Genomic DNA, 27,946 nt, shown 5'->3' with positions numbered 1-27,946 from the left:
TGCTGATGTGTGTGGGGCTGCATGCAGCTCGGAGCGCTAGCCTGGAACATCCGGGCCTTGCTTCATTAGGTGCTCACGCCCTTAAGCTGCTGACATTTCCAAACTTGTTCCCCAGTCTTCTAATTGTCGTGAAAAATTGGACACGGCCACCAACATTGAGAAGCTGCGTGGTAGATCTTGATTTGACGGCTTTTCTCTTGTGTCTGAGTGTCATTTACCTCTGTGCTTGGATCTGGAATGCAAAAACTCTACAATAAGTGATGAAGGAAAAAAGACTGGACTATTTGTTGTCCTCATTTGCTGAAAAGACAAGACATAACAAATAGTTGTGACTTTACTGGTGCAAACCAAATTTCTGATATATGATGAAACCCTACCAGAATAAAAACAAATGAAACACAGAGTCAAATGAATGAAGATTTTATGAAATGAATGCAGTGTATCGATGGTACATTGTACAACACAAGTGCAAACAAGATGTCAGAAGTTGAAATGCAGCTTTAATAATCAAACTAGTAAACTACATCTTTCATTGAATTCTCTGGAATACAGAATCCAAAAAGCTGCCATCACCTTAAAATATAACCCTACAATATGTACATGTGGGATTATTTTTCATTTTTGCCACTCAGTCCAATAAACACATCCACTCACATGCACAAATACACACAGCATCAAATCAATTAACAGTGCATGCAAATCCATTCTCACCAAAATTACAAATGTCACTGCTAGATGTCAACATAAAATTATTACATTACTGTGGAACACACATCACGGTTTATAATGTGTTTCAGCATAAAAGCTCAAATTAAATAAATACTACCAATTTAAAAAGACAGTATTTGCTTTAGAGAATAATAAAAGTCAATATCACACTTCAGTAAAAGGTTTTGTTTCAGTAAAAGCATCCAGTTACACTTTTAATACTTCCATGTCCTTTGCTGGCAGCTACTAGTCTGGGAACCAGGGGGCATTCAGCCCTGACGAAATGTAGCTTATCTAAACAGAAACACTGATGCGCTGAACACCCTGTTGTGTATACTGTGTTACACAAGCATCAATGCCTTTTAAATTGGACAGAGTTTATATACACATTGGGTAACACCTCTACACACCAAGCAAACGAGGGAAGACGTAACTCAAAGCCCATTACACACAGTTTCACACCATTATGACGAACATGTTGTTCAACCCAGAAACCGTGACGTTGCACACTTTTTTCCGATTGAACTGAGACACATCTGCAAACAGTTGTTTTATTTGCTCTGGCAGATGCATCTGGTCGATGGCAAAAGCATGACCCGCCCTACTCTGCCTTACACTGCGTCTGATTGGCTTACCCTTATATTCTAACCCTAACTATTACCAATCTACTTTGCATGCCTAAACCTAACCAACGCAACCAATGAAGGCAAAGAGTACTGGCCAATCAGGGAGAGCAGGAGGAGTCATGCCTTTCACATTCTAGAAAAAAAAAAACCAAACAGATTTCCAGCCGACCTGGCCCACTTCAGACCAATCACAGCCGTTTATACATGACTGACAGCTTGCAGGGCCTTTGGGCTTACAGCAAAATATGTGATTATCTCATTTTTGGCTCGCACACCCTTATGCCGGGGACACGACAGCAACCATAAACCTTGCTTGGACAAGAGGAGCACTGTTTTGTTTTTATTGGCACATTTGCAGCCGTATTGATGCTACACCACCATCGTGTGTTTACGTTAGCCCTACATCACATTCTGTTGCTGAATGGTTTGAGGTCTATCCAATTGCATCCAGAGGCATTTTGGTCTACAGCTGTTGCAAGTAAAAAAAACAAAAAAAAAAACAGGACTAAGTGGTTCCAGAATAATTATACAGTATTTGATGTGTAAAACAAATTGACAGTTTTATGATGTAAACACTGCAGGTGAAAAAATCTCCCGAGGTTACGCACATTACAATAAGAACAATGAAAATCTTCATATACAGATGACTGTGCGATGAGTAGTCACAGTGTTTGTTCATGATCACGTGAGAGAAAAAAGTTAAGTTACTGCAAATATTTGCTCTCATATATTGAGGCGGTATGAATTTCAGCACACAGTGACTTGTGAATTCTGTACATTCACAGTAAAATTTAACTTATCTTTACATCTACTAAAAGAATTGGTTCAAAATTTGGCTAAAACAGTCAGGGTGCCCCAATAATAAATCCCACTGTCTGGTGATTGTCTGACTTTTCCTCAGTAGTATCACCATGCAGTTGACATTTTTGGTTGGATTGGCAATCAATCCAATTACTGAATTGATCGCCATGAAATTTAGTACAGACATCAGGAGAAATTGTATAACTTTGGTGAACACCATAATCAGAAATTTAAAAATGTATTTGCTGAAAAAATACTTGTAAAACTAATGGCATAGCCATAAGTCTTGGCAGTACTTTGCATTTAGTCCTAATTAGCTAATGTTAGCATGAAAACACACTACACCAAAGACGGGAAGCATGGTAAACATTATACCTGCTGAGCATTAGCATGTTTATAGCATCTTCATTGTGTAAATGTTAGCATGCTGACATTTAGCTTAAAGCACTGCCAGGCCCAAATACAGCCGTATGGAGCCCCTAGCATGACTTTAAGCTGTTGGTTTTGTTGCTTGGTAAATTTGACTTAAACAGTTAATCATATATGATTTTTGTTCAACAGAATGAAGGTTTTTACATTTGGTTTAGGGGGAGAAAGTTGGTGTATCGAAACAAAATGCGACAAAGTGAAATGGAAACAGACTTTGTGATTAAGTCATGGCATGGCACACATAGAGCATGGGACTTATCTGTCATTTAAACTTAAGGAGGCTGTAACCTTCCTCAAATGAATCCATGAAACAAACAAATGCCCTATTTCCATCATACTTTCTACATTGTTTCCACCATTTGAGATGTGACTGGCGCTCCTTTCATTGTGTCACCCAGGTGCAGCTGCTTCTCCTGTAGTGATTTAACAGCACCTTACTGAAGTTTCATTTAATTCACATTCCTCAGGCATGGATCTTTCTAGACTCCGTTCGCTTTAACTTCTGGCTCAGTTCGTCCAATTGCTGCCTCAGGGATCTGTTTCATCTCTGAGACACTCACCTGGTTCTGGTCCTGGTTCTCTTTGGTTTTTTGGTTCGGCTCTCCGTCCTTTGCCACCTTCTCTTTTTCCATCAAGTGGGAGTTGAAGATGTTCATGAAAAAGAGAAAGAGTCCGCCAGTTGTGATCACTGCGCCACACATGAAGAAAAGGTACTTGTAGTCACCAAAGATGTCCACCAGTAAGCCTGTGTGGAGAAAGGCGAAAGGGTGCAAAGAAATTATATTTCAAACAAAGTGAGTGTCAGTTGTACCCATTTTATGCCACCCTATGTCTAAACAAAAACACACTTGGAAATGTTGTACACCATGACAAGCAAAACACAATCTATGTCACTGAATACTATCTTTATTCGACCACTTTACAAGTTTGAAGGTGAAGAGCAAGACCAAACTCAGATTTGGCTTCTGTGTGTGCGCGTGAGGGAGTGAGACTGAGAGCGGGCCAATTTGAGAAGAGCCATGTCGGAAATGACAGAGGGCCATTACACCCTTCCTGGCTCTCCCTGCATCTCTGGGAAGGCAATTTGGACGGCTGCTACCAAAACGAATCAGAAGAGAGGGCCATTCTCAGAGCCATAAATATCGAGCCCAAGTCTGCAGAAAAGTGACAAATGTAGTTTAGATCAGATTTAAGCCTCCAGGTTTTAGCCACACACCGACCCCCCCCCCCGCCTCCAGACACGGATCGATGGGCAAGAGTTGCTCTTTCTCTGTCTCAGCATGTATGACGGTCTGTCTATCTGTCCATCTCACTATATTACTATCCCTCCTTTATACCACTTTAGAGCCTTACTGATGCAGTGGAAGAGTGATTCAATAGGTACAACATTTTTGGAAGAAATACAATATCTGAATCACTGTCAGAAGGAATATGTTTTCTCAGTGGCCCTTACAGACACCAAACAAACCTTTAACAAACTGAGTAAAGGGAAGTCATTTGTTTGTTCTCTTTTCCTTAGCATCATCCAGTAACAAAAAATACATACTTTGTAAAAATGGTTTGACCATTAGCTCATTATCACATTATCACCAAGCTCAGGAGTGTTTCTGACGACCCAGTTTATATTTTACTCCAACCTTTAATGACTGGCAGATTCCAATATTTCACAGCAACATTGGGACCAAGTCACTGTTTGGCAAGTCACAAGTAAGTCTTTGAACTAAAGTCCCAGGTCAAGTCTCAAGTCCTAAACTTTGAGTTCAGGAGAGTCTTAAACAAGTCGTAATGCACTCTTTACCAAATGTAATGTCATTTTAACAACAGAGAAATAAAATGTTAAATTTACATTTAAAAAACAAAAACAAATGCTTTGTTGTTTTATTAAAACAAGTTTGATAAGACAAGTGCCCCTGAATTTAATTAAAAAAGTAATGCTGACAGTGCACTTTTAAAGCGTATAGCACTATTAACTAGTACCACGACATAATGAATTGTCCGTGTCTGTCCTCTCTTGTATTTATATCTTCTTCTACATTTTCGGTAATGACTAAGGGGGAAATCTGGACACTGTGGCTGGACAAGTTGGGGTCCACTGGTCTAAAGGAAATAAGAAGATTAACATAAATATTTGTTGATTATGGAAATGAATCAATTGTGGCACACTTTTTAAATGACATACTTTTAAGCCTGTGGGCTTAGGGGAAGGTATCAGGTACCCTCAAGTCAAAAGGCTCAAGTCAAAATGAAGTCAAGAGTCATTGGTGTTAAAGTCCAAGACAAGTTGCAAGTCTTTTTCAATTTTGTCAAGTCTAAAATGATCAAATTTGCGACTACAGCCTGACTCGAGTCCAACTTATTTGACTTGAGTCCACCACTTTGCTTAACAGAGAGGCGAATTCATTGCAAAGCAAATTACAGTATCTTATCAAAAGAGCATTGTCCTTGGCAGGTCCCTTTAAGTGCACCATTATCATCTTTACAACAGTGATGCTAACATTTGTGTGTGTGCATGTACTGCATGTACTTCCTTACTACACTAGGAGGGGTCACTTTGTATTTGGATCTCGATGCAGTTCTGTATCATCTGATTGATAGCACTCATCTGGTGCGCGTACGACAATGACCATCACCCTCATTACGACAGCCCTTGATTGGCTGAGCGGTAATTAAGTCCATCTGGCATAGTCACCTCTTTCTTTTTTAATGTATTCACAGCTTAATTATGGCCCAGGTACAGGACTTCAATGAGAGTTTGAACTGAGCGTCATTAAACACCCACAGCAAAAGGCTAATTACACCCACTTACCTCACTTCCTCCTAATTGGATTGACCCGGAGGTTTGGGGGAGCAGTAACAAGCGCACTAGTTAGGGGAGACATAACGATTGTGCCCTCTGGAGGAGAATGGTAGACGTGCAGGGAGGCACTTATTTACACTATTAAATGAGCGCCTCAGAACAGGGTCGCACCAGACAAACTGGGGGGCCTATAAATTTTCACCTCATTAAAACTCAGGTTGGAGGCAAAAGAAGCATTTGTCAGCTGGCCGATATGTACAGCTGATAGAGTCGTGTGCAGCTACAGTACTGTGCGTCCTCAGTGTGTTTATGTAGGACACTAAACAGGCCTCTTTCAGTGAACTTGAAAGCTGACCTATTGATCAGTGCACATGCTGAGCACTAAATAAAAGCTTTGGTCATTTTGATAGTTTGTTTATTCCATGTCTGGCAGTTTTAAAGGCACATCAGTTAACAATACCAGCATTATGACTGAGAAAGTATCTCTGTGTGCATGTAGTTCATGTAATGGTTGACAAAATGGGCTAAAACTCACATGGACCATAGTAACAGTTATACTAAAAGACAGCAAACAAGGACATCTTCCAGCATGTTGGAGTATAACTTAGAAGGTCAATTTCTTAATTAGTGTGACTGCAGCAAACTTTAAATCTTACTGCAGGACACATTTGACTGCTCGGCATTGTCAGATTTTTATAAGAATCCTTGATTAGTGCAATCAACTTTAAAGGTCCAGTGTGTACGATGTAGAGCCATCTAGCGGTGATGTTGCAGAAATGTTGCCAACACAAAAACACAAATGGCCCTATAGAGCCAGTGCATGGATTGTCTGTTTGGGGCTACTGTAGAACAACATGGTGGACTCCTTGGAAGTCCTTGGAGTGTACAGCTCACTCCATAATTTCTGCCAGTTGATGCTCCAAATCCCACACAATTTAACGCAATTTGGAAGTCATTTTTGTGTGTGTGATTTCCAAATAGAAGGTGTAAAGAGTATGTTGTTACAGTATGTTGTACAGAAGCCCACTGAGACATAGTTGTGAGTTTGGGCTACATGAATAACTTGAGTCAGGCTGGGATTAACAGTTATTTCAGGGTACATCAATCTGACAGGTTTTTTGAAGTCTATAAAATGAAACTGTCCATCACATTTTCCCCGAACGCAAGCTGATTCTTCAAATGTCTTGTTTTGTCCGACAAAATGTCCAATCGTATTCAGTTTACAATGACATAAAGCAGAGAAAGGCAGCAAATTCTCACAATTGAGGAGCTGGAACTCTGTGGAATATTTGGCAGTTTTACTTTAAAAATGATTTTTCTTAGGATGATTCACTAATCAACTAATCGTTACAGCTCTAAACTTGACCATCAACTTATTGTGCCAAACCTTTATTAACAAATCAAAGTGCTGTTGCTTGATGATTACATTTCACTTTGACATGTGAAAAATCATTTAGGCTGTAAAACAATAACTGCAGAGCCATCTGGCTCCTAACTTTAGAGAATGCGATGACTCTGTGGGTGTGGTACTTCTACTTTTTCTGCAGTTTGTTACACAATGTGTATCCAGTGCAGCAAACATTTTTATTATTTCACAACAAAGTCGCTACTTCAGCAGAAAGCATTAAAACATTTACATGCTAGAAGAAGTGATTTCCTACCTGCCACTCTGGCAGCTTAACAGACTCTGATAACCACAAATCAAAGTGCTTTTGTTCTGTTGATGACAAATTGTCGCCAAAAACAATTTTCTCCAATGGCTCCTTTTTCAGAGGCAGTCATTAGGTTCTATGCTTCTGTTTTTACTGAATCAAGTGAAGAATGTTTTACAGTGGGGTTTTTCAAAAGTGCACTAATCTAGAAAATGGCAGGGAAGCAGAGGGAGTAAACAATATCCTTCTGATTACACAGTTATTTAGACCATGAAGGCAGCCCCCCAACACTTCAATCTAAAGCCCTATCAGAGACAGAAGAATGCTGGAGATAAAAGTCATCAGCTGAAAAAGGATGTTTTTTTTGTATTTGATGGGCTGGTAAGTAAAAATAGCTCGTAGGTTGATGCTGAGCAATTCAAGTATGTACAGTAAGTCTGACCCATTATGTAAATCCACACTAACAACATGTATTAAATGGAGTGACTCAATGATGAATGAATGAAAGTCTTATTCATATAGATTAAGATTTAATGAGAGAAGTCTGTGACAGCCAATGATCTCATCAAAGTAGGGTGATCTGTAGTGCACACTCATTTTAAGATCCATGGTTCATGGTCAAAAACATGAAATACTCCCATAATAGGGTTTTTTTTTTCAGAGGGGCATAGGGCTAGAGCTTTGCCTCTTATGGTGTGTTCATGCTGAATGCAAAGTGAATTTTTTGCATGGCTGGGATCACATATACAAAGCCAATGCAAAGCCGCAAACAAAAGCATATTTGCAGCAGGTGACACAAATGACAGCCAAACATGGGACACTGGCTCGACGCGTCAGGTAAGCAGAGCAGGGCGGTGGTTCTTTACCGTGTGGTTGCTGTCAGCTTCACTGTGTTCGTACTGAGTTTTGCCAAGTTATAATGCCTTTGGTTATAGAGGGTTTGGAAGCAGATAGGCTATATTAACTGGTTCTGAATGAATTAACTGGATCGTTTTACCAACAGGATGCACTGATTTATTTAATGAAATGTAAAAACACTGACAAGGCTGCTCTGTTGCTTCGCATTTTCTCTGTGCAATGAGGTATTCATTTCATCTTTTTTTTTTTTTAACAGATTGTACTGTATTTGTATTTTTTACACAGTTGGTTTAATTTTTACCTGTTGGATGGATTGGAGTTGCGCGCAGAGAAAAAAACAAAACAAGCAGCCGCGTAAAAGAAGAGAACAGCCTTGCAATGCCCGATGTCCAGCTTCTGGAGTCAATGTTGCAGCTTGATTATAATGGACGTGCTCTGCTGGGGGCATGCTGCAGCAAATGTGTTGCGCTGCATTCATGTCCCATGTATTGCAGCCATGACCTCAAGATGCTAAATTCACCAATGTGTGTATCCATCATAGTTCAAAATTTTCAACTTCCATGAGAAATTTGCACCATGCTGTATCAGGAAAGTCTATCAGCTTTGAGTTCTAGTTGAGATTCTCCTCCCGATACGGAGAATCAGAAAAGGTTAGGACAAACGATGTCACCATCTGTAGGCACCCAAATCTCTACCACTCAACATCAGTACTGTGCAGAGACAGAAAAAAAGGGAGAGGGCTCAGAGATTAGTGAGCGAGGCCATAGAACTAGTTCCTCATTTGGAAACTGCTATAAGTAATTTAAGATGGTCTTTTACTGTGGAGAGTAAACAATAAAAGGAGTAAGAAGAAATGCACTAATGTGATAGTATAAAAGATAACAAAGAGTGTTGCCATCTTGGTTCATGTTGTTTCAGAGCCAAGAGCCTCCATGTTCCTGTGTTCACATCACTTGATTCCAGCTATCAAGTGTACTTTACTGCAAAATAACTTAGCAGTTAGTTAGCACAACCGTTAGCACAGTTGCTAAGTGCGAATATTCACCAGTGGAAAATAGTCCAAAAACACTCAAGTATTTGGCATGAAAATTCACTTCTCGTTCAGTGTGATCACACCATTAGTCTGCCCTCCCAACATAATTTGGCTTTGATTGGATCACATGCATGAACACACACACACACACACACACACACACACACACACACACAGAGGGAACATTTGAGACAGTATATGTAATTTTCAATATCCTATATCCAATATTGATCAGTAAATATAAAGGAAGCATGCAAACCTGAGCTGTTAAGCTTTGAGTTGCACATTTTCCAACATTTGTATGGAGGCCAAAGCTTACAGTAGACTTCATAAAAGCCTGAGCAATGACTACAGCTTCTTAACAGTGGTAAACAACCATGACCAATTGCTACTTTTTTGTGCATCCTGAAACAGCCCCACTTACTCAGTGATAATCCTGCTCTGTCTTACAGTAATGACACCGTAGCAGGCAGCTGAGCTCTACTGCAACACAATGCACAGCCCATGACTAAGACGGAGATAAACACTCAGAGGGATAAAGAAAGAATTCCTCTTTGCTGTAATTCACTGTGTTGCCATATTTACAAACGAGCTTGCACTAAACTGGCTATTTATTTCTGCTGTAGCAGTGAAGTTTTTTTTTCAAGTGTGTGTTTGTATATACAACATGTGTGCATTATTCACTTTCTCTTGGTCCTTCAGTTGCTCAAAGGATCAGTGTACGACAATCTAGAGTGAGCTGAAAGTAAACACTTGTGCCTGGCTGATCAGATTCAACAATCAAGACAAACACGGACAAGTGTTTTTCCGAGAGGCTTTGTTTTCTTTCAGTGAGTCAGACTGATCCTATCATGTGTGTAAATGGGATAGTTTGTGGAGAGTGTGTACAGTTACCTGCAGCAGGTGGTCCCAGTAGCATGGGGAAGCACTCAATGATGGTGACCAGTCCAACAGCACTGGGGAAGCGTTCATTTCCCATCAGGTCCATTAGACATTCAAATATCATGGCGAAGACCATGCCGAAACCAATGCCAAAAAATACTGCATAGACCACCAGGAAGGCGTAGCTCTTGATGAGTGGGCACAGTAAGTGCCATGTGCCGTTAAAAACCATGGCAAAGCCAAAGAAGTACTGGATTCTGGACCTGATCCATGTGGTGTTGGCTATTAGGCCGGTGCCAGGCCGAACAACCATGTCCACTAAGCCCATAATAGAGAGCAGATAGGCTGCGGAGTACTCCTCCACGCCTATGCTAACAGCATATGCTGGCAAAAACACAATGGGCGCATAGGCACCAAAGATGAACAGCACATTCCCAATGAGGTAAATGACGAAGCTTCTATCCCTGAAGAAGGTCAAATCCAAGAACTTCTTAGCATTGTTCATACAGCTTTCTTTTAGCTTGGTTTTGCGTTTGTTTGGCTGTTCCTCCACTTTCTTCTCTGGTGTACAAGGGGGTGTCTCAGGAGGTGCATTAACAGGCCTCATCAGGGCCCCAGCAACACAACAATTGAGCATCAAAGCCCCGAGGATAAGAAGACTTCCTCTCCAACCGTAATGTTGCTGTAAAAATTGGTTGACCGGGGCCATCAGACACAGAAACACTGGACTCCCAGCCATGGCTATTCCGTTCGCTATAGGGCGCCTGGCCAGAAAATACTTGCTGATGATGGTGAGAGATGCGTTGAGGTTTAAGGAGAGTCCACAGCCTGCATGCAGATAGATTGAAGAAGTCACATCTCAAAAATCCTCAGTAAGAAAACCCTCTTGAACCTAAACTCCAAAGGGTACATGCTAAATTAAATCAAGACTGATTCTGCTTGGTGCTCATTAAGGTTTCATCTCATTTCACTTCTGCTGGCTAAAATCTCATTACAGAATGCTGGAATTATTTCAGAAATAATTTCTCCATTTAAGTAGAAATAAATTGGAGAGCCTAGGTAATACATTCACTCCCTTGCTTTTCAAATCCCCCCACCCCCACCAAAAAAATTCAATTTAATAGCACCTTATTTTCCATGAAGATGAAGAGCTACAGGTGCCATGATGAAGCTCAAGAAAAAAGTTTTTTTGTGTGTGTGTGTGTGTGTGTGTGTGTCCCCAAACAGAGAATTTATAAAAATTAAGATTCATAGAAAAAGTGTATTTCGGCAATCTTGATTTTACAATATTTTTACATTTACATTTAACACAGAAACACATTGTTTTGTAATGTTAAAAAATAACAACACTTAACAAAGCATGTGTCATTAATTCATCATATCATCGTTACTGTAGTGGTTACATGACAAGTTACTAATCTTATTAGATTTCTGAGGGTCTCAATGATCACAATCTAAGAAAATATTTGGTCAATCAAACATCAGGCATCAAAAAAGGGCATCTTATTGTGTATTTGGTAGATGATTTCTTAATTAGGAGGACAGGGAGGTTTACTGAAAACAAATTAAATGTGTGAAATGGATGAAATGCTAGAAATAAAATGTGAAAACTAATTTACAGAATTAGCTTCTGACTGATTGTGTCATTTGGTTTAATTTACTCTTGTTTAGGAAAACTCAACTGTTTCTCAACATTATCACTATGTCTTTACTGGTAGGTGGATTATCAGTACAGTGTAAAGTCCATCAGCCAATCGGGGCCCCCAGAGTACACTCTATTTAACTGTCACCTGCCTGTTTTACTATTTTGTGCTGCTTCATCACAATCCTTTACTCCTCTGACATCTGTCCCAGTGAGGCATGACAAGACATGCAATCCACCCCCTCTAGACAGGTTCCCTATCCAAAAGATCATGATCTCCTACCAGTGGGGCTGGGTATTGTAAAAAAAAAAAAATTACACTACCAGTACCCTTCAAGTGATACTGATACCAGGAGAGATACCTAAAATGTAAATGGAGTGGCATGTTGTTAAGCCATACTTTCAAACATTTCGGTGCAATTTCGGCACACTGTACTGCCAACTCGCTCCTGGAGTGAGAGCTCCCTGCCAGGGACTGTTGTGAGAGTTTGACCAGCCGTGCACACAGTGACAGGGCTAACTGTTAGCATCACATGGCAAACAGGTGTAACTACAGTCGAGCTGGTTTGTTGGGACTGTTTTAACAGCTCAGGGTTGAATGTCAGCTGCTGCTACTGTGTTAGCTTGTGCTAACAAAGCAGATGATCAACCAACTGTTCGCCTAAAGTAAAGCGGCAGAGACAGCTGTAACAGAAAGTTTGCTGAGCCGATGGGGAGACAAGACGGTCCGGGATCAGACCCCCTGCGAGAAAAGGATCCAATGCAGGTATCTTTTGACTGAAGACATTTTGATACGACTTGGTACTGGGTTATTTTGGTCGATATCACCAGCACACTTTTCAGGCCAGACAAACCGCCACCTGGGATTTGAACCCAGACCTTCTATGGTAACAAACAACTCTCAGATAAACCGCATGGAAGGGCTTTACAGAGAGATGACCTATCCCTGCACTCACGCATCACTTTACACTGCTCATCTGAAAAGTTTTTTACAATCTTTAATTGCTACTGTCACGATTACAACTGTTTTGCTCTATGCAGCCTACAGCTTGACCAATTCATTATTTCAATGTCCTTTCTTGTCACACAATCAAAAAAAACATCAAATATGCTGACCTCTATGCCGTATATGAATCCACAACTGCTTTTCTGCAACCTTGTCCAATGACAATACAGCTGACCTGGATTGTTCATGCCTATTTCAAAATGACAGCCCCTCCTAAAAAAGTGCAGATGGATTGCAAACAAAGACAATCAATTAAATCTAAAATCTCTGCTAGGAGCGAGGATAAGTACTTACTAAAAGCCTCTCACTGAGTGTGGGGTGTTTTTCAACTTAATGGTTATGTTTTTTCCTATGTGTGTGTATTTGTGTATGCATGTGTGTAGCGTACGTCTGCATGTTAGGTGCGCCAGGGCACAGGGGAGCAGAGCAGGGCACACTCATGCCCCTGGGCACACACATGGCCCAGCCACTTGCTGGGCCTATTAATCCTTCACAGCAGTCCTTGGCAGGGTAATGAGCCTCGCAGGGTGGCAGGGAGCCCCCATGTGACGATCATGATCGGAGCCTACGGGAGAGTACAGAGGGCCACGGAAGACCACGCTCTCTGGGATCAGGGATGGTTCTATCTTAATTACCGTCCTGGTCCTGGTCCCGTTGGTGCTCTAACTGCACCCCAGGAGCTGGGGCAGAAGCCCTGGGCCCTGACAATCAGCACAGCAGCATAGTCAAGGGAAGCAGATCTGGCAACCCTGAGATTCTGAAAGGATATGAAAAGATGCACACTATCGCTACCACAGAGGGTCTGAACCAGGGCTGATAGGAATGGTAAGCAAAGTAGTAAACACGCCTGGGATCCATATCATGGAAGTAGTTGGCTCATCCTCTTGGTTGCAAACACAGGGGTACCTTGTCTTAGTTTTGGGCAGTGATTAACTAATTGTCAATGGATTCTCAAGGCTATTATGCAAGTCATAAAATCTACCAACCTGGCTAAAGCTTTTCAGGCTGCAGTTTAACAAGATATTGTAAAAAAAGAAATCCAAGCAGTGTACCTCCAATGACACCAATGAAAAGGTAGAGGTAAACGATGGAGTTCCCAAAAGAAGCAACTGACAAAGAGACCCCACACATCAGTCCACCCAGTATGACTACTGGCCGGCTTCCAAAGCGCTTGACCAACACACTGCTCACTGGTCCTGCAAAGACAAAGAGAGACAGAGAAAGCGGTTCAGAATGAGCTTGTTACATCTAACAATATACAGTTAGTAATTAACTCACCTAATGGTAGTATCAAGCGTTAACACAGCAGCACCAGTTCTGACTCTAGGTCTAAACCAAGGGCAAAAGGACATCACAGCAGATGATGGAACACCTCCACACTTTTGCATCCACTGCGACGCAACTTGGCGACTCATTATAGCCTCCCTATATGATGTAAAATGCTACACTCAGTAATCAATCAGCAATTAAACAGCCTTTTATATGCTGTCAGTCTTCGCTTCATTCATAACCTTGCCTAAAAGAGTGACATTGCACCAACAGTCCTTCTGCAGCAAATCATAATGAAAACTTCTTTCTTCTTCCTGCTATACAGACCAGTCGTTTGAATATAGATTTATTTTACTCAATTCATAAAGAAAAATGGGGAGGGCAACAATCAAACTAATATATGGGCTGTCATGATTATTGAAAACATTAACATGCAGCAGCTTTTCAAGGCAGTGGTGGGAAGTGTGTCTGTGTGGATGGGGATAATTGAAAACAGCCCAGCGAGCTGTAAGAGGATTACATGTTTGGCAAACACCTACTGTCTTCAAGAGCATGTTTTCCGTGGCTGATGATTAATTTCTCAGTGCATGAGGAAACAGATTTATACTAAGAGGGAGAGTATGTTGTCTCAAACCCAATCTGTGTGAACAAAAATATGTTCTGAATTTTCTTCAAAAGTGGATATGTTTGTATATATAAAATTGTTACAACCAACTGTGAAGGGTTTACATGACCATATTCTTTATATTATACGTGAATTTCTAGATGTAGATATAATTACTCATAAAAGCATAGTTCTGGTTTAAAATGTTTCAACACAGTGTTTACGCTTCCAAATCAATATAAATCAATGCATGGACTTTTAAGGATTTAGCATCAAGCCAGCAGGCTGCAGTTTGTCAGATAAAAAGCAGGACATATTCAGAGCTAAGAGAAACGTTTAAGACCACATTAAACACAGTTTTGACCACCAACAACAGAACATAACATCTTAAATGTATTTTGCATGCTTTGCTTTTTCCTCATGCCTTTTTATATGTTGATGCTACTGCAGAGCATTAATACACTAAAGTTTGTCAGCATGTCACACTGCCTATACACTGGTAATCGAATGTCATCAGGCTCCACTACAACCAAGCGGTATTAATTCACAAATACACTAGGGGTGGGAATCATCAGAGGATCCACAATATGATATCACAATACTTAAGTCATGATACAGTATTATTGTGATTTTTTTTGTGATTTGGAGTATTGCGATAAAATATTTATTACTTTATTTCAACTATAAATTATGTCCCCAAAGGAAAACTTTGTCAACATCTGTTTTATCTAATAAAATTAAGTTTTCAATCTGTTCATCTCACTTCAGCCTTTTTTTTCCCTCTTTGTTTTTTGCAGTAGCAAAGTGTATCTAGTGGACTGATAAAGCAATCGATTATATTTCTCTAGTAAGCTACCAAAACTTTAATTGAATTTGTAATATTAGTCATTTATATATTTTAAAAATTGATACTTGGCACTGTGTGCTGATACAATATTGCCATACTATGCTGTATTGATGTTTTACCCCACCCCTAAAATATGATGTAATTCCAAGTTACAGGGCTGCATTTATTAATTTTCATTATTAATTAATCTGCTCATTATTTTCTCAATTAATAATTTTGGTGTACAATTTTTTTTGTAATCAACAGTCCAAAACCCAAAGAAATGCAGTTTACTGTAACAGTTTAAAGAAACACAGTAAACCCTCCCAATTTAGAGGTTGTGACCAGGAAATGTCTGACACATTTGCTTAGAGAAAAAGTGGAGATGACACACTAAACATCTGACTGCAGTTTGTGTGTTTTTTACTTTAGGTAAGATGTGGAACTGCAAGCAAACTTGGAGTTGTTGCGGCCGGCTAGTCGTAGCTGTCGTTCAACTCCATGGGGACAAGTCTTACCACAATATTTGGTCTCATTGGCTCAAAAGCATTGGCAATTGAGTTTGAGGATCTTTATTTCTCAAGAAAACTCTCAGACTGTATCAGCACTTGACTAGTCTGAAGAACAGTGTTGTACTCAGCACTCGTAGTAAACAACCATTCTTGTTACCACACCAATAAGCTTGCTGAAAGATGGCTGCCTACTGGCACAAAAGTAAAATGAGATCTAGTTTTCTAGCTAATCTAGGTGATGTTCAAGTTTGATTGCAGTGTCATAGCTTGCCTAACGTAAAAACCAAACAAACCACAATCATATTGTTCAATGTATCATCTCCACTTTGAACTCAGCTAATCAATTCATCAGCTAATTCACATTAAAGAGAGGGTTGAGAGGAAGATAAAGACAAGTTGCCAAGCTGCTGGGAGATCCCTCACTGACAGAGCTAATGTCCCTTCACAACTAAGATCTGAAAATTCACTTAAAAATGTCTCTGTGTGTCCTTGTGTCATTAACTCTAAATACCAATCTTGCTTTCCTGCTTCACGGTGAGCTGGAGAGAACTGTCCTCCACTGTACCTGCTGTACTACTTTAACTACAGTACATGAAATAAAAATATCCCTCCCGCTGTTTATACAGTTAACCAGGTGCCTGCGGGGGTCAAAGATAGATCATCTCTCTCACTGTAGCTGTGTCACAATAGGGCATCTCCCGCACCACCACCATTTCTACTTCCATTACAACTTCATCATTCGGACTCCTTGAGTCAGAGGTTCTCTGAAAAGGCTGTCATGTCTCTCCCATGGGGCTCCGGTGTCAGACCCAAGTGTGCTGAACCATCCTCTGATATATTCCCCCTGTCTCTCTCCTCCACTGGGTGACATTGCTGAGGCCTTGCCAAGGACAATATGATAAAACCCTGTGCCTGAGCCACAGTGGAGGGGAATATTTCACCAGTTAGGCCTCTCTAAGTTGAATGCAGGTGAGTCACAAACCCGTTTGTCCTGTAACCTTGAAAGCTGCTGCTGATATATTCACACAAAGCCTCAACAAGACTTTTATTTTGTCATATTTAGTGTCATCTAATGAGTCCACTGTGGAGAAGTCATTGTAGATTTCTCAGATTGTTGCCAGTTGTGAAAGCTGTGATGTGGCATGTGTATCCTGTGTGACATGGGCCCAGGTGGAACTTTTCTGTTAGGCTACCGACACATCTCAAAAAGCTTGTATTGTCCTAACATTGCTATGGAAATTGTTGCAAAAATGTAGCCACTGAACCATCGATAGTATGTTCTATTTAGTATTTTGCATTTTGTTTTGTTAGATAATTAAAGGTCTACTGCTACTATTTATTTTACTAATCTACCAATTTTTCTCTGTGATTAAAACAATAAATGGGCTCAGACGTGACCCATGAGAGGCAGGCTGTACCATTGATCCAACAACTCAGACCTTCCCATGTTTTCATGCATATTTGGTATCTGTCAACCAGTCGTCATAGATCCAATACGAGCTGGAGGACAAACAAAAGCACAGAGGACACCAACATGAACAAATAAAGATGAGGTAGTGTGAGGTAAGCAGTAGAAACACTGCCAATCCCATTACAAAGTAATCTACCAGGAATGTTGTTTATACGTATTTGACTGGCCGACACAGCACCTTTCCGCCTGTCACTGCATTTATTCAGTTTCAGCAAAAGTTGAGCCAGGTACAGTTCTTTTGCCAAACCCTCTGGGTTGGCACCCCAGGCAGTTCTAATGCACTGTATGTACGTGTACCTATGAAATAGTGCTGCATGATTTGAGAAAAATGAGCGATTGCGATTTGAGAGGACAATATCACGATTTGCGATTGCGATTACAATATAATAAAAAAAATGGTATCATTAGTCTTGTTGCTTGATTCAGTGTTTCCCCTACATTATATTAGGGGGGCACTGACCTGACCCGACATAGTTATTGTTATGAACAGCGTGTAAATGACCATCAGCAGACTGAGCACAGTCAAACACGCTGCTCACACAGCAGCGCAGCACGGCACTCTATCTACAGCGCAACGACCCTGTGTTGCGTTCAGGCGCTGTCACGTAAATGACAAATTCCAGCACGCCATAGCACAACACAGCAGCATGTCAAGTGGGCTGAAACCGAGCAAAATTGCTCAATTTTTCATTTGTTATATAGTTTATTATGGAGTCCGTGATTTCCCAGTGACACTTACAAATGTTTGCATAACTGTGCTTGGATGTTGTTTTATGAGGCTCTGGTGTCTTTCAGTTGTCTCTTTGTCTTTAACGTTACACGGCTCGGCTTTCTCTCGCATACATTCTTCCTACTTTTCTCTGTGCTGTCCCAAGTGCTGATATAGATTGGTCGCGTTGCCGCGGGACATGGCGACTTTAACTTTTAAACTTTTATACAGCACGTCTTTCTGTTCAATGTCGCCGTACCTGAATCCAAAGTATCGCCATGTAATAGAAGTTGCATTTTTTTTTTTCGGCGCCAACTCAGCCTGTTCTTGGTCGTGCTCATGCTCTTCTTCAGCATCTATGTTGGTCACTGCTGCACACCGGGTGGTCACATGACCATACGTGCTGCACACACCAGGATAGCTTGTGGGCGTAATGTCAACAAACTCCACACACTACAGGAGAGGTAGTCACGTTCACAGGCGCACACGTTAACATTTACTTACATTAAATCGCAAATCGCAGCCTTTTATGTGGTTATGTAATCGCACAGCCTGACATTGTGATTGCGATTAGATTAATCGTGCAGCACTACTATGAAGATTGATGCAACATTATTCTTATACCCACGTAGTCATGAGCAAGAAATGTGAGTATATCCCATGAAATCGGAAGGCTGCAATGACTGATGGGAGTAAAGAAGGAGGTGGTAAATGAGCGAAAGTCTGTGTAAGGCGGCAGGTTGGGATGGTGAATGGGTCAAACAAGACAGGACTTTCCCCCAGGAGACTGCTGTTCAAAACTGTAGAAAGCCAAGTGATTCCTTCATCAACATGTTTCTTTTCGTAAACCTAATCTACATAACTTAACTTACCTAAACCTAACCTTCATAACTTAACATGAAGTACATAACTTCATTAATTGGGCGCTGATTTGTTAGATATCATATGAATCCTTGTAAGTGGGTTTTCGCAAGATATCATCAAACTGTGCATCAACAGAGGAGTCCCATCCAAATGAATGAAGAGACTGCATTTTTTTTGTATGTCATATGAGGTCACAATCCTTATCAGGTCACAAGGAGATCTTACCTTTAGTTAACACTCATTTGTTAGATATGATCAATATATCATTATTAACAGGCTATATACCACAGTCTTTTAAGGTAGCTGTGATTAAACCTCTACTAAAAAAGCCCACCCTGGATCCAGAGGTGTTAGCCAACTATAGACCAATATCTAATCTTCCCTTTCTGACAAAGATCCTTGAGAAAGTAGTTGCAGACCAGCTGTGTGATTTTCTCCATGATAATAATTTATTTGAGGAATTTCAGTCAGGATTTAGAGTGCATCATAGCACTGAGACAGCACTAGTTAAAATTACAAATGACCTTCTGATTGCTTCAGACAAAGGACTCGTCTCTGTACTTGTTTTATTAGATCTTAGTGCGGGGTTTGACACTATTGACCATCAAGTTCTACTGCAGAGATTGGATCACTTAATTGGCCTAAAAGGTTCTGGACTAAGCTGGTTTAAATCTTATTTATCTGATCATTTTCAGTTTGTTGACGTTCGTAATGAATCATCCTTACGTACTAAGTTTGTTTTGGAGTTCCGCAAGGTTCTGTGCTCGGACCAATCCTATTTACTCTATATATGCTTCCTTTAGGTAACATCATTAGAAATCACTCTATAAATTTCCATTGTTATGCGGATGATACACAGTTGTATTTATCTATGAAGCCAGAAGAAAGTAATCAATTAACTAAACTCCATAACTGCCTTAAAGACATAAAAACCTGGATGAGCACCAATTTCCTGATGTTAAATTCAGACAAAACTGAAGTTATTGTTCTTGGCCCCAAACAACTCAGAGACTCTTTATCTGATGACACAGTTTCTCTAGATGGCATTGCTCTGGCCTCTAGCACTACTGTAAGAAACCTCTGAGTAACATTTGATCAAGATTTGTCTTTTAATTCTCATTTAAAACAAACCTCATGGACTGCATTTTTTCATCTGCGTAATATTGCGAAAATTAGGCCTATCCTGACCCGAAAAGATGCAGAAAAATTGGTCCATGCTTTTGTTACCTCAAGGCTGGATTACTGTAACTCTCTATTATCAGGTAGCTCTAGTAAGTCCTTAAAAACTCTCCAGCTAATTCAGAATGCAGCAGCACGTGTACTAACAGGAACTAAGAAACAAGATCATATTTCTCCTGTTTTAGCTTCTCTGCACTGGCTCCCTGTAAAATCCAGAATTGAATTTAAAATCCTGCTGTTAACTTATAAAGCTCTAAATGGTCAAGCTCCGTCATATCTTAGAGAGCTCATAGTGCCTTATTATCCCACCAGAACACTGTGCTCTGAGAACACAGGGTTACTCGTGGTCCCTAAAGTCCAAGACTAGACTTAAGACTTTCCTCTTTGATAAAGCTTATAGTTAGGGCTGGCTCAGGCTTGTCCTGTACCAGCCCCTAGCTAGGCTGACCTAGGCCTAGTCTGCCGGAGGACCCCCCTATAATACACCAGGCACCCTCTCTCTCTCTCGTATCCTATTACTGTATCTTGCTAACTTGGCCACTCTGGATGTCACTAACTCGGCTTCTTCTCCGGAGCCTTTGTGCTCCACTGTCTCTCAGATTAACTCATATCGCAGCGGTGCCTGGATAGCGTGACTTGTGTGGTTGTGCTGCTGCCGTGGTCCTGCCAGATGCCTCCTGCTGCTGCTGCCATCAATAGTCATTAGTCATACTTCTACTGTTATTATACATATATGATTATTGTCACACATGTATACTGCCAGATATTAATATAAACTTTCAACATATTGTACCACAATAGCCAGAACTATAACTATAACAGTATTACTTTCATTAATATGGTTGTAAGCTACTGTTCTCTCTCTCTCTCTCTCTCTCTCTCTCTCTCTCTCTCTCTCTCTCTCTCTCTCTCTCTCTCTCTCTCTCTCTCTCTCTCTCTCTCTCTCTCTCTCTCTCTCTCTCTCTCTCTCTCTCTCTCTCTCTCTCTCTCTCTCTCTCTCTCTCTCTCTCTCTCTCTCTCTCTCTCACACATACGGATTACTGTTAATTTACTATGCTGATCTGTTCTGTACGACATCTATTGCATGTCTGTCCCTGGAAGAGGGATCCCTCCTCAGTTGCTCTTCCTGAGGTTTCTACCATTTTTTTTCCCCTGTTGAAGGGTTTTTTTTGGGGGGGGGGGTTTGTCCTTATCCGCTGTGAGGGTCCAAAGGACAGAGGGATGTTGTATGCTGTAAAGCCCTGTGAGGCAAATTGTGATTTGTGATATTGGGCTTTATAAATAAAATTTATTGATTGATTGATTGATTGACAAGATCATTCACAGGATTTGAAAGGAGACAAAGACAAAAGAAAACATGTCTACTACCCAATATTATGAATGACCTTTCTAAAACCTTACATTTTGTCTTATGAAGACAGTTAAGAGTTTCAGCTCTTGATAAGAAACTATCAAACAACTGTTTGGCTTAACTACTGACAGCTCATAGAAATTTTCAGACTGTGATGAAAGCCTATGAGTACTAACAGGCAGTGCTTGGCTAAGAAGGGTCAAAAGCCAAAAAACTTGAGAACCATTTTGCAATAAGTAGTTCCTGGATACTGACAACTGTGACAGTGCCACTACTGGCCTGAGTGTAGTTGCTCACAGTGAGCAGTCAGTAGTGGTGTAACTGTATGAAAGGGAGAGCTTCTTCTGGCATCAAGCCATGTCGGCAAATCTTAGACCCTTTCACATCAAAGTACTTACATACATTCTGCTTGAACCTACTGTATATGTTGAACCTGAATGTTGAAAAGGAAAAGGAGAACTACTCGTAAATGACTCAGTGTAAACGTTTTCAGTGTAAACAGTTAAATATAAGTCACATGAGTAACACATGCTAACATCATTCCTCTTATTAAGCTGCTTAACACTATTTCTGTGTGTGCAGTGACTCATGTGAAGTCAGTTTATCAATTATCTATCTGGCCCAAATGACCCTACAGCACAACAGTTGTGCTCTTTGTAAAGAAGAATGTCTGCGGTCAGCTGGCCATTAGCTTTAATCTTTGTGGTGTGTTCAAGTGCAACTTTCAAGAGAAGATGTGAGATGATTTCAGGGGTGTTTGATCAGCGGACCATTATCAGTGCTAGTTCTTGGAGGTGAACTCGTCGTATAAGAGCCCTAAGGGAACACAACACAATACTATACAAAAACACCAGAAGAAAAAAATATCTCAGCCCGGTCAACCTGCAGGTTATTATTTGCAGACCAATATAAAGGCTTTCTTTCGTTATGTAAAAGGTATTGATTCAGAGGTGTTGGCTACAGAACCTGTGATGGCTTGAAGGTTTATGACACACTCAAACTAAATTCCATACATCTGCACAGCTGCAACTCTGGATTTGAAATTATTACATTTATGGTACCCAGGTGGTTTACTGATATAGCATAAACTGTATCTGCTGATATTAGCAGATCACAGGTGCATATATAAGCATATATGTATGCCGACAAGTGACAAGAAATTGCAGTAAAGCAATGCCAAAGATATGTTTGGGGTAGCTTAAAAACACAGGCACAATTACATAGTTTGTCCACCAGAGATAACTGTGTTTTGTAATGTGCCCCTCAGTACACGTCTTGGTTGCAGTTTTTAAATAAATATAACTTGCACGTATATGTCGTCTACATTCATATTACTTTTTGGTAATGTTTTTCATCTTTTCTCTCACTGAACTAAAAGTCATCACATTTTCACAAACTGCATAAACTCTACTAAGAGAACAACTCTCCGTATAGATGTGCAGTATCAACCTTTAATATAATCACAAAAAAGACAACAGCATTATTTTCTATTACGTACCCTGACTGCATTGATCAACAATGGAAGACGCCATAGTACACATCCTCCACACCACCCTATCCCATCTGGATGAGAAAGGGAGTTATGTGAGATTGCTGATACTGCTTTCAGTTCAGCATTTATCGCCAGTTTCCTCCAGGCTCGTCTCCAAGCTCACGGAGCAGGGATTAAACACCTCACTGTGTTTATGTGGATCCGTGACTTCCTGACAGGCAGATCCCAGGTGGTGAGGCCAGACGAGCACACCTTCCACCTCCATCCTTAACACTGAAGCTCTATTCACACAGAGATCGCACTAAAGGGCCACAACATGGTACCTAATAATGCCTTTGCATGTTTATACAGAACCAAACAACTGTGGCATCATGCTGCCCCATTATGTGATGTTACACAACAGCATCGGCCTCTAGTGTGACAAATAACATTTGCACTGGCAGTGCTTTATAAACAATAACAATGGCATTAACATGACAATAACAATAATTTAGGACCCCTGTTATATGGTGGTTGATCTCGCCCTCTGCTTGGAGGGTAAGGACCTCACAGACCTCATTGTTTTCCCAATTTGCGTACATTTTTGGCCACTGTTCTTCTTTGAGTTGGCTGCTAACTGCTATCAGTTGCGTTTTAAATGTCCCAGCAGTGGAGCTAACACATAACACATCATCAAAATGTCATCTCCACGGTTCCATCCTACCGACTGTCCCTTTTATACAGATGTCATTTCAGCGCTAACTCCTGATACACAGAGCGATCTGACAGGGAACATCACTGCCTGATACAAAAACTGGACCAAACAGGACTGCAAAGAGAGGTTTGTTCAGCTTAACATATTATAGGTGCTGCTCTAATCTGCCTAAAGGATATTTACACCAGGTGCTACATGACGAAGGCAAAGACAGTCATTAAGGATCCCAAACAACAGCCTTTTCTCCTTGTTAAGGTCACGAAGAAGGCAGCAGACACACTGGGCCAGCACTGAGAGGCTCAGGAAGAGCTTCTATCCTCAGGCCAGTAGGATCCTAAATGAGGACACTGCCTAGGACTGAAAGATTTGGTGCTAATAAGGTCACAAGGAACCCTACAGATAATAGTGATTATTTTTCCATATGGGCGGCCCAATGTAACAAATACAGATCAATCAACTCACCGCCTGCATACATGACAGCTAGCATGATAGAGGATATCCATGCAATTTCACTGTAGCTGGCCCCTAAATCCTCCTGGATGTCATTGAAGAAAATGGAGAGGACTTTGGATGTGGAGTATGCAAATCCAATGGAAATGTGGGCCCCAAAGACCACCACCCAGCCCCAACCGCCGTCCAGTGGTTTGTAGCCCAACTCATCTGCTGGACGGGACATGTTCCTGTTGAGAGAGTGGAAAAACACACGACATTGTATCATCAAAACAACAAAATACATGTTCTAACTTAAAAACAGAGTTGACTTATTTTTGCATATTACAGCTGCAGCTGTAACTTTTACAAAAAATAACTGCTATATTTGCTTAAAGTGTCAACATACTCACACAGCACTAAATGACATAGATAATCTGTAGGAAAAAAATCCTCTGTCGACGCCTTATAGCTCTTCTAATGACATTACCACACATGAACAAAAACATCCAATCAGAGCCGAGACCTCTCTAACACAGCTGTCAGTCATGTCAATCACTTCTCGTGAACTATGGTCAAACTGTCAAACTAGGCGGCACTGATCAAATATGAATCAAGATTTTGTTAATGCATGGTCTATTTCTGGCCTCAAATGTTTTTCAGCAACATATTTTAGTGTACAGTTTAGCTGTAAAATGAGAAAGTTGGTCCAGCTGGGGGGTGATGCTCGGTACTTTCTTGTTTTGCTGCTAAACTGTACACTAATATATGTTTCTGAAAACACTTGAGGCAGTAAACATGCAATGTAGTGACTGAATTCTAATACATATTTGATCAGTGCTGCTTAGTTTGGAAGTTTGATGCACAGGAAGAGTGACTGACGTGACTGACAGCTGTGTAAGAGACTCCTCGGCTCTGACTGGTTGTTTTCCATGAGTATGAATGCCATTACAAGCAATGGGAACAGGAGCAGGAAATTTTTTCCCCCCACAAATTATCTGTCTCATGTACTTCTTTCAAAATACAGTGATATTAACAGTAAATAATTTCACAAAAGTTACCAACTGCATCTTTAAAAAAGCTAAATTATGTACCATAGACCAGTGGTTCTCAAATGGTGTGCCGTGATGCAAATCCAGGTGTGCTGTGGGATTTTGTGACAGCCACACATTATCATTTAACTGGGCCTATACAAAAAGTTATGAATGAATTTTTAATTGGCTGTATCAGTATGTTGTACGCACCCATTTCCAAATGAAGAGGCAAACTCTACCTAAAAAAATTTAATTTAATTTAACTAAATTTAAAAAAAACCTTCACAGGAACTTATTTGTCGCTGGTTGCGAGGGGAATTCTTCGTGTGTGACACATCACATTATCTTACACTATTTCCCTTATAAACGGATGAGTCATTGGTGCTTTAATGTAATTTTTAAAAGTTTAAAATGAATCCTTGAATAAATATTTCATGAGGAATACTTGGTTGTCAATTGTTATTTGATATTAGTATAGAAACCTTTAATTTTGGCGTGCCCTTTGGTGTGCCTTGGGCATATAAAAATGAAAACCACAGCCATAGACAGTCATATCTAAATCCAGAAGTGACTGTTCCAACTGTACTTTCTCTGAACTTGTGCCAATAAATGAGGTGCCAAATCTTCAAATAAAGGTCTGAATGTATCACTTCCAAATTAACTAGTAGGTATTTTAACACAATGACACAATAATGCTACCAAACAGGTAAATTAAAGTGAGGTTGAGAAAGGTTTGTTTAACGTTACAGAGAGTAGTTACGGTTGTAAACACAGGAGAAGACTGTAACTGACCCAGCAATAACTTCAATATGATGAGATGAAGATAACTACAGATAAATGTAGTTATGCGTAGATTCACAATGCTGATATAAGTGGAGCATATGTTTTATAAACGCGGTAAAAACAAGTGAAGTTTCGGTTACTGGTGAAGTAGTGAGCCAGGCGGGAAACTTTAGCATCACTTCCTAAATATGTCTCCATTCACAAGTTACACTGCCACAAATAACTCCAGCGACAGACGCGTAAAGTTACCTCTGTTTGACTGTATCCTCACCGGCTTTGTCCCAAACTAGTCCACAGCTGTTACATGCGTCCAAGTCAGACAGAAAAGTTAACGTTTTCAATCAAAGAACAACTCGTCGTTTATTCCTCCTCCTCCTCCCTCAGTGTGCCGGGAGGAGACACTCTACACGTGGGCAACCACGGAAATCAATGACGCAACATCACTGCTGTATAAACCTTTACGTTTCATTGCATTGAAGACAGATAAGCGTGGACACATCACATAAAGTCAGAGTATACTTTACCTCTCACCGAGCGCCTCCGCAGCCCGGTTGTCTCTCTCTACAGAGACTGATCAAAGTTTGAGCCAGCTGCTTTGTTTGACGTGTGATCACGTGTCACACTCACACAGATGGCCTTGGGGTTTCCTTGCAGTTTTGACTAGTTTCAGTAGCAACAGGGCCGCTCCCACTCTCTGTCCTTTACGGGCAAACTGAGCTCAGGCCTCTTAAAGTGCACCAAAAGGCGGACCAAAGGAAAAGGGACCCAGTTTTGTGTTCACAATGTTAGTTCATATGAAAGATGACTCAGTTCTCTTTCTGGTTACACTATAGCCTATATACAGTACAGGCCAAAAGTTTGGACACACCTTCTCATTCAATGCGTTTTCTTTATTTTCATTACTATTTACATTGTAGATCCTCACTGAAGGCATCAAAACTATGAATGAACACATGTGGAGTTATGTACTTAACAAAAAAAGGTGAAATAACTGAAAACATGTTTTATATTCTAGTTTCTTCAAAATAGCCACCCTTTGCTCTGATTACTGCTTTGCACACTCTTGGCATTCTCTCCATGAGCTTCAAGAGGTAGTCACCTGAAATGGTTTCCACTTCACAGGTGTGCCTTATCAGGGTTAATTAGTGGAATTTCTTGCTTTATCAATGGGGTTGGGACCATCAGTTGTGTTGTGCAGAAGTCAGGTTAATACACAGCCGACAGCCCTATTGGACAACTGTTAAAATTCATATTATGGCAAGAACCAATCAGCTAACTAAAGAAAAACGAGTGGCCATCATTACTTTAAGAAATGAAGGTCAGTCAGTCCGGAAAATTGCGACAACTTTAAATGTGTCCCCAAGTGGAGTCGCAAAAACCATCAAGCGCTACAACGAAACTGGCACACATGAGGACCGACCCAGGAAAGGAAGACCAAGAGTCACCTCTGCTTCTGAGGATAAGTTCATCCGAGTCACCAGCCTCAGAAATCGCAAGTTAACAGCAGCTCAGATCAGAGACCAGATGAATGCCACACAGAGTTCTAGCAGCAGACCCATCTCTAGAACAACTGTTAAGAGGAGACTGCGCCAATCAGGCCTTCATGGTCAAATAGCTGCTAGGAAACCACTGCTAAGGAGAGGCAACAAGCAGAAGAGATTTGTTTGGGCCAAGAAACACAAGGAATGGACATTAGACCAGTGGAAATCTGTGCTTTGGTCTGATGAGTCCAAATTTGAGATCTTTGGTTCCAACCGCCGTGTCTTTGTGAGACGCAGAAAAGGTGAACGGATGGATTCCACATGCCTGGTTCCCACTGTGAAGCATGGAGGAGGAGGTGTGATGGTGTGGGGGTGTTTTGCTGGTGACACTGTTGGGGATTTATTCAAAATTGAAGGCACACTGAACCAGCATGGCTACCACAGCATCCTGCAGCGACATGCCATCCCATCCGGTTTGCGTTTAGTTGGACGATCATTTATTTTTCAACAGGACAATGACCCCAAACACACCTCCAGGCTGTGTAAGGGCTATTTGACCAAGAAGGAGAGTGATGGAGTGCTGCGGCAGATGACCTGGCCTCCACAGTCACCGGACCTGAACCCAATCCAGATGGTTTGGGGTGAGCTGGACCGCAGAGTGAAGGCAAAGGGGCCAACAAGTGCTAAACACCTCTGGGAACTCCTTCAAGACTGTTGGAAAACCATTTCAGGTGACTACCTCTTGAAGCTCATGGAGAGAATGCCAAGAGTGTGCAAAGCAGTAATCAGAGCAAAGGGTGGCTATTTTGAAGAA

General features: G+C 40.8%; 1 protein-coding gene across 2 annotated transcripts; it reads right to left on the bottom strand.

Annotated features, from left to right (window-relative positions):
* Positions 1-404: 404 nt before the first annotated feature.
* LOC117257556 (monocarboxylate transporter 2-like) lies at positions 405-26,297 on the bottom strand. Of its 2 annotated transcripts, none has more exons than XM_033627830.2 (5): positions 26,176-26,297; positions 23,868-24,085; positions 13,487-13,630; positions 9,799-10,614; positions 405-3,309 (listed from the first exon to the last, which is right to left on the bottom strand). In XM_033627830.2, exons 2-5 carry the CDS (start codon positions 24,079-24,081, stop codon positions 3,044-3,046), a joined length of 1,440 nt encoding a protein of 479 aa, XP_033483721.1. In that variant the 5' UTR covers positions 24,082-24,085; positions 26,176-26,297; the 3' UTR covers positions 405-3,043. The 2 variants fall into 2 exon arrangements, with proteins under 2 accessions (XP_033483721.1, XP_033483722.1); XM_033627831.2 differs by lacking the exon at positions 26,176-26,297 and adding an exon at positions 25,901-26,039.
* Positions 26,298-27,946: the final 1,649 nt, after the last annotated feature.

This window comes from Epinephelus lanceolatus, chromosome 1, assembly GCF_041903045.1.
Source record: "Epinephelus lanceolatus isolate andai-2023 chromosome 1, ASM4190304v1, whole genome shotgun sequence".
In the NCBI taxonomy this organism is placed as follows: Eukaryota; Metazoa; Chordata; class Actinopteri; order Perciformes; family Serranidae; genus Epinephelus; species Epinephelus lanceolatus.
This window is presented reverse-complemented; position numbering and strand designations above follow the sequence as displayed.

Excerpts from the sequence above, each read along its gene's own strand:
- LOC117257556 (XM_033627830.2), bottom strand. The coding sequence starts at position 24,081 with ATGTCCCGTCCAGCAGATGAGTTGGGCTACAAACCACTGGACGGCGGT. Across the intron at positions 13,631-23,867 it reads AGCTGTCATGTATGCAGGCG|GACCAGTGAGCAGTGTGTTG; the intron begins GTGAGTTGATTG and ends TTGTCTTTGCAG. Across the intron at positions 3,310-9,798 it reads ACTGGGACCACCTGCTGCAG|GCTTACTGGTGGACATCTTT; the intron begins GTAACTGTACAC and ends TTCTCCACACAG.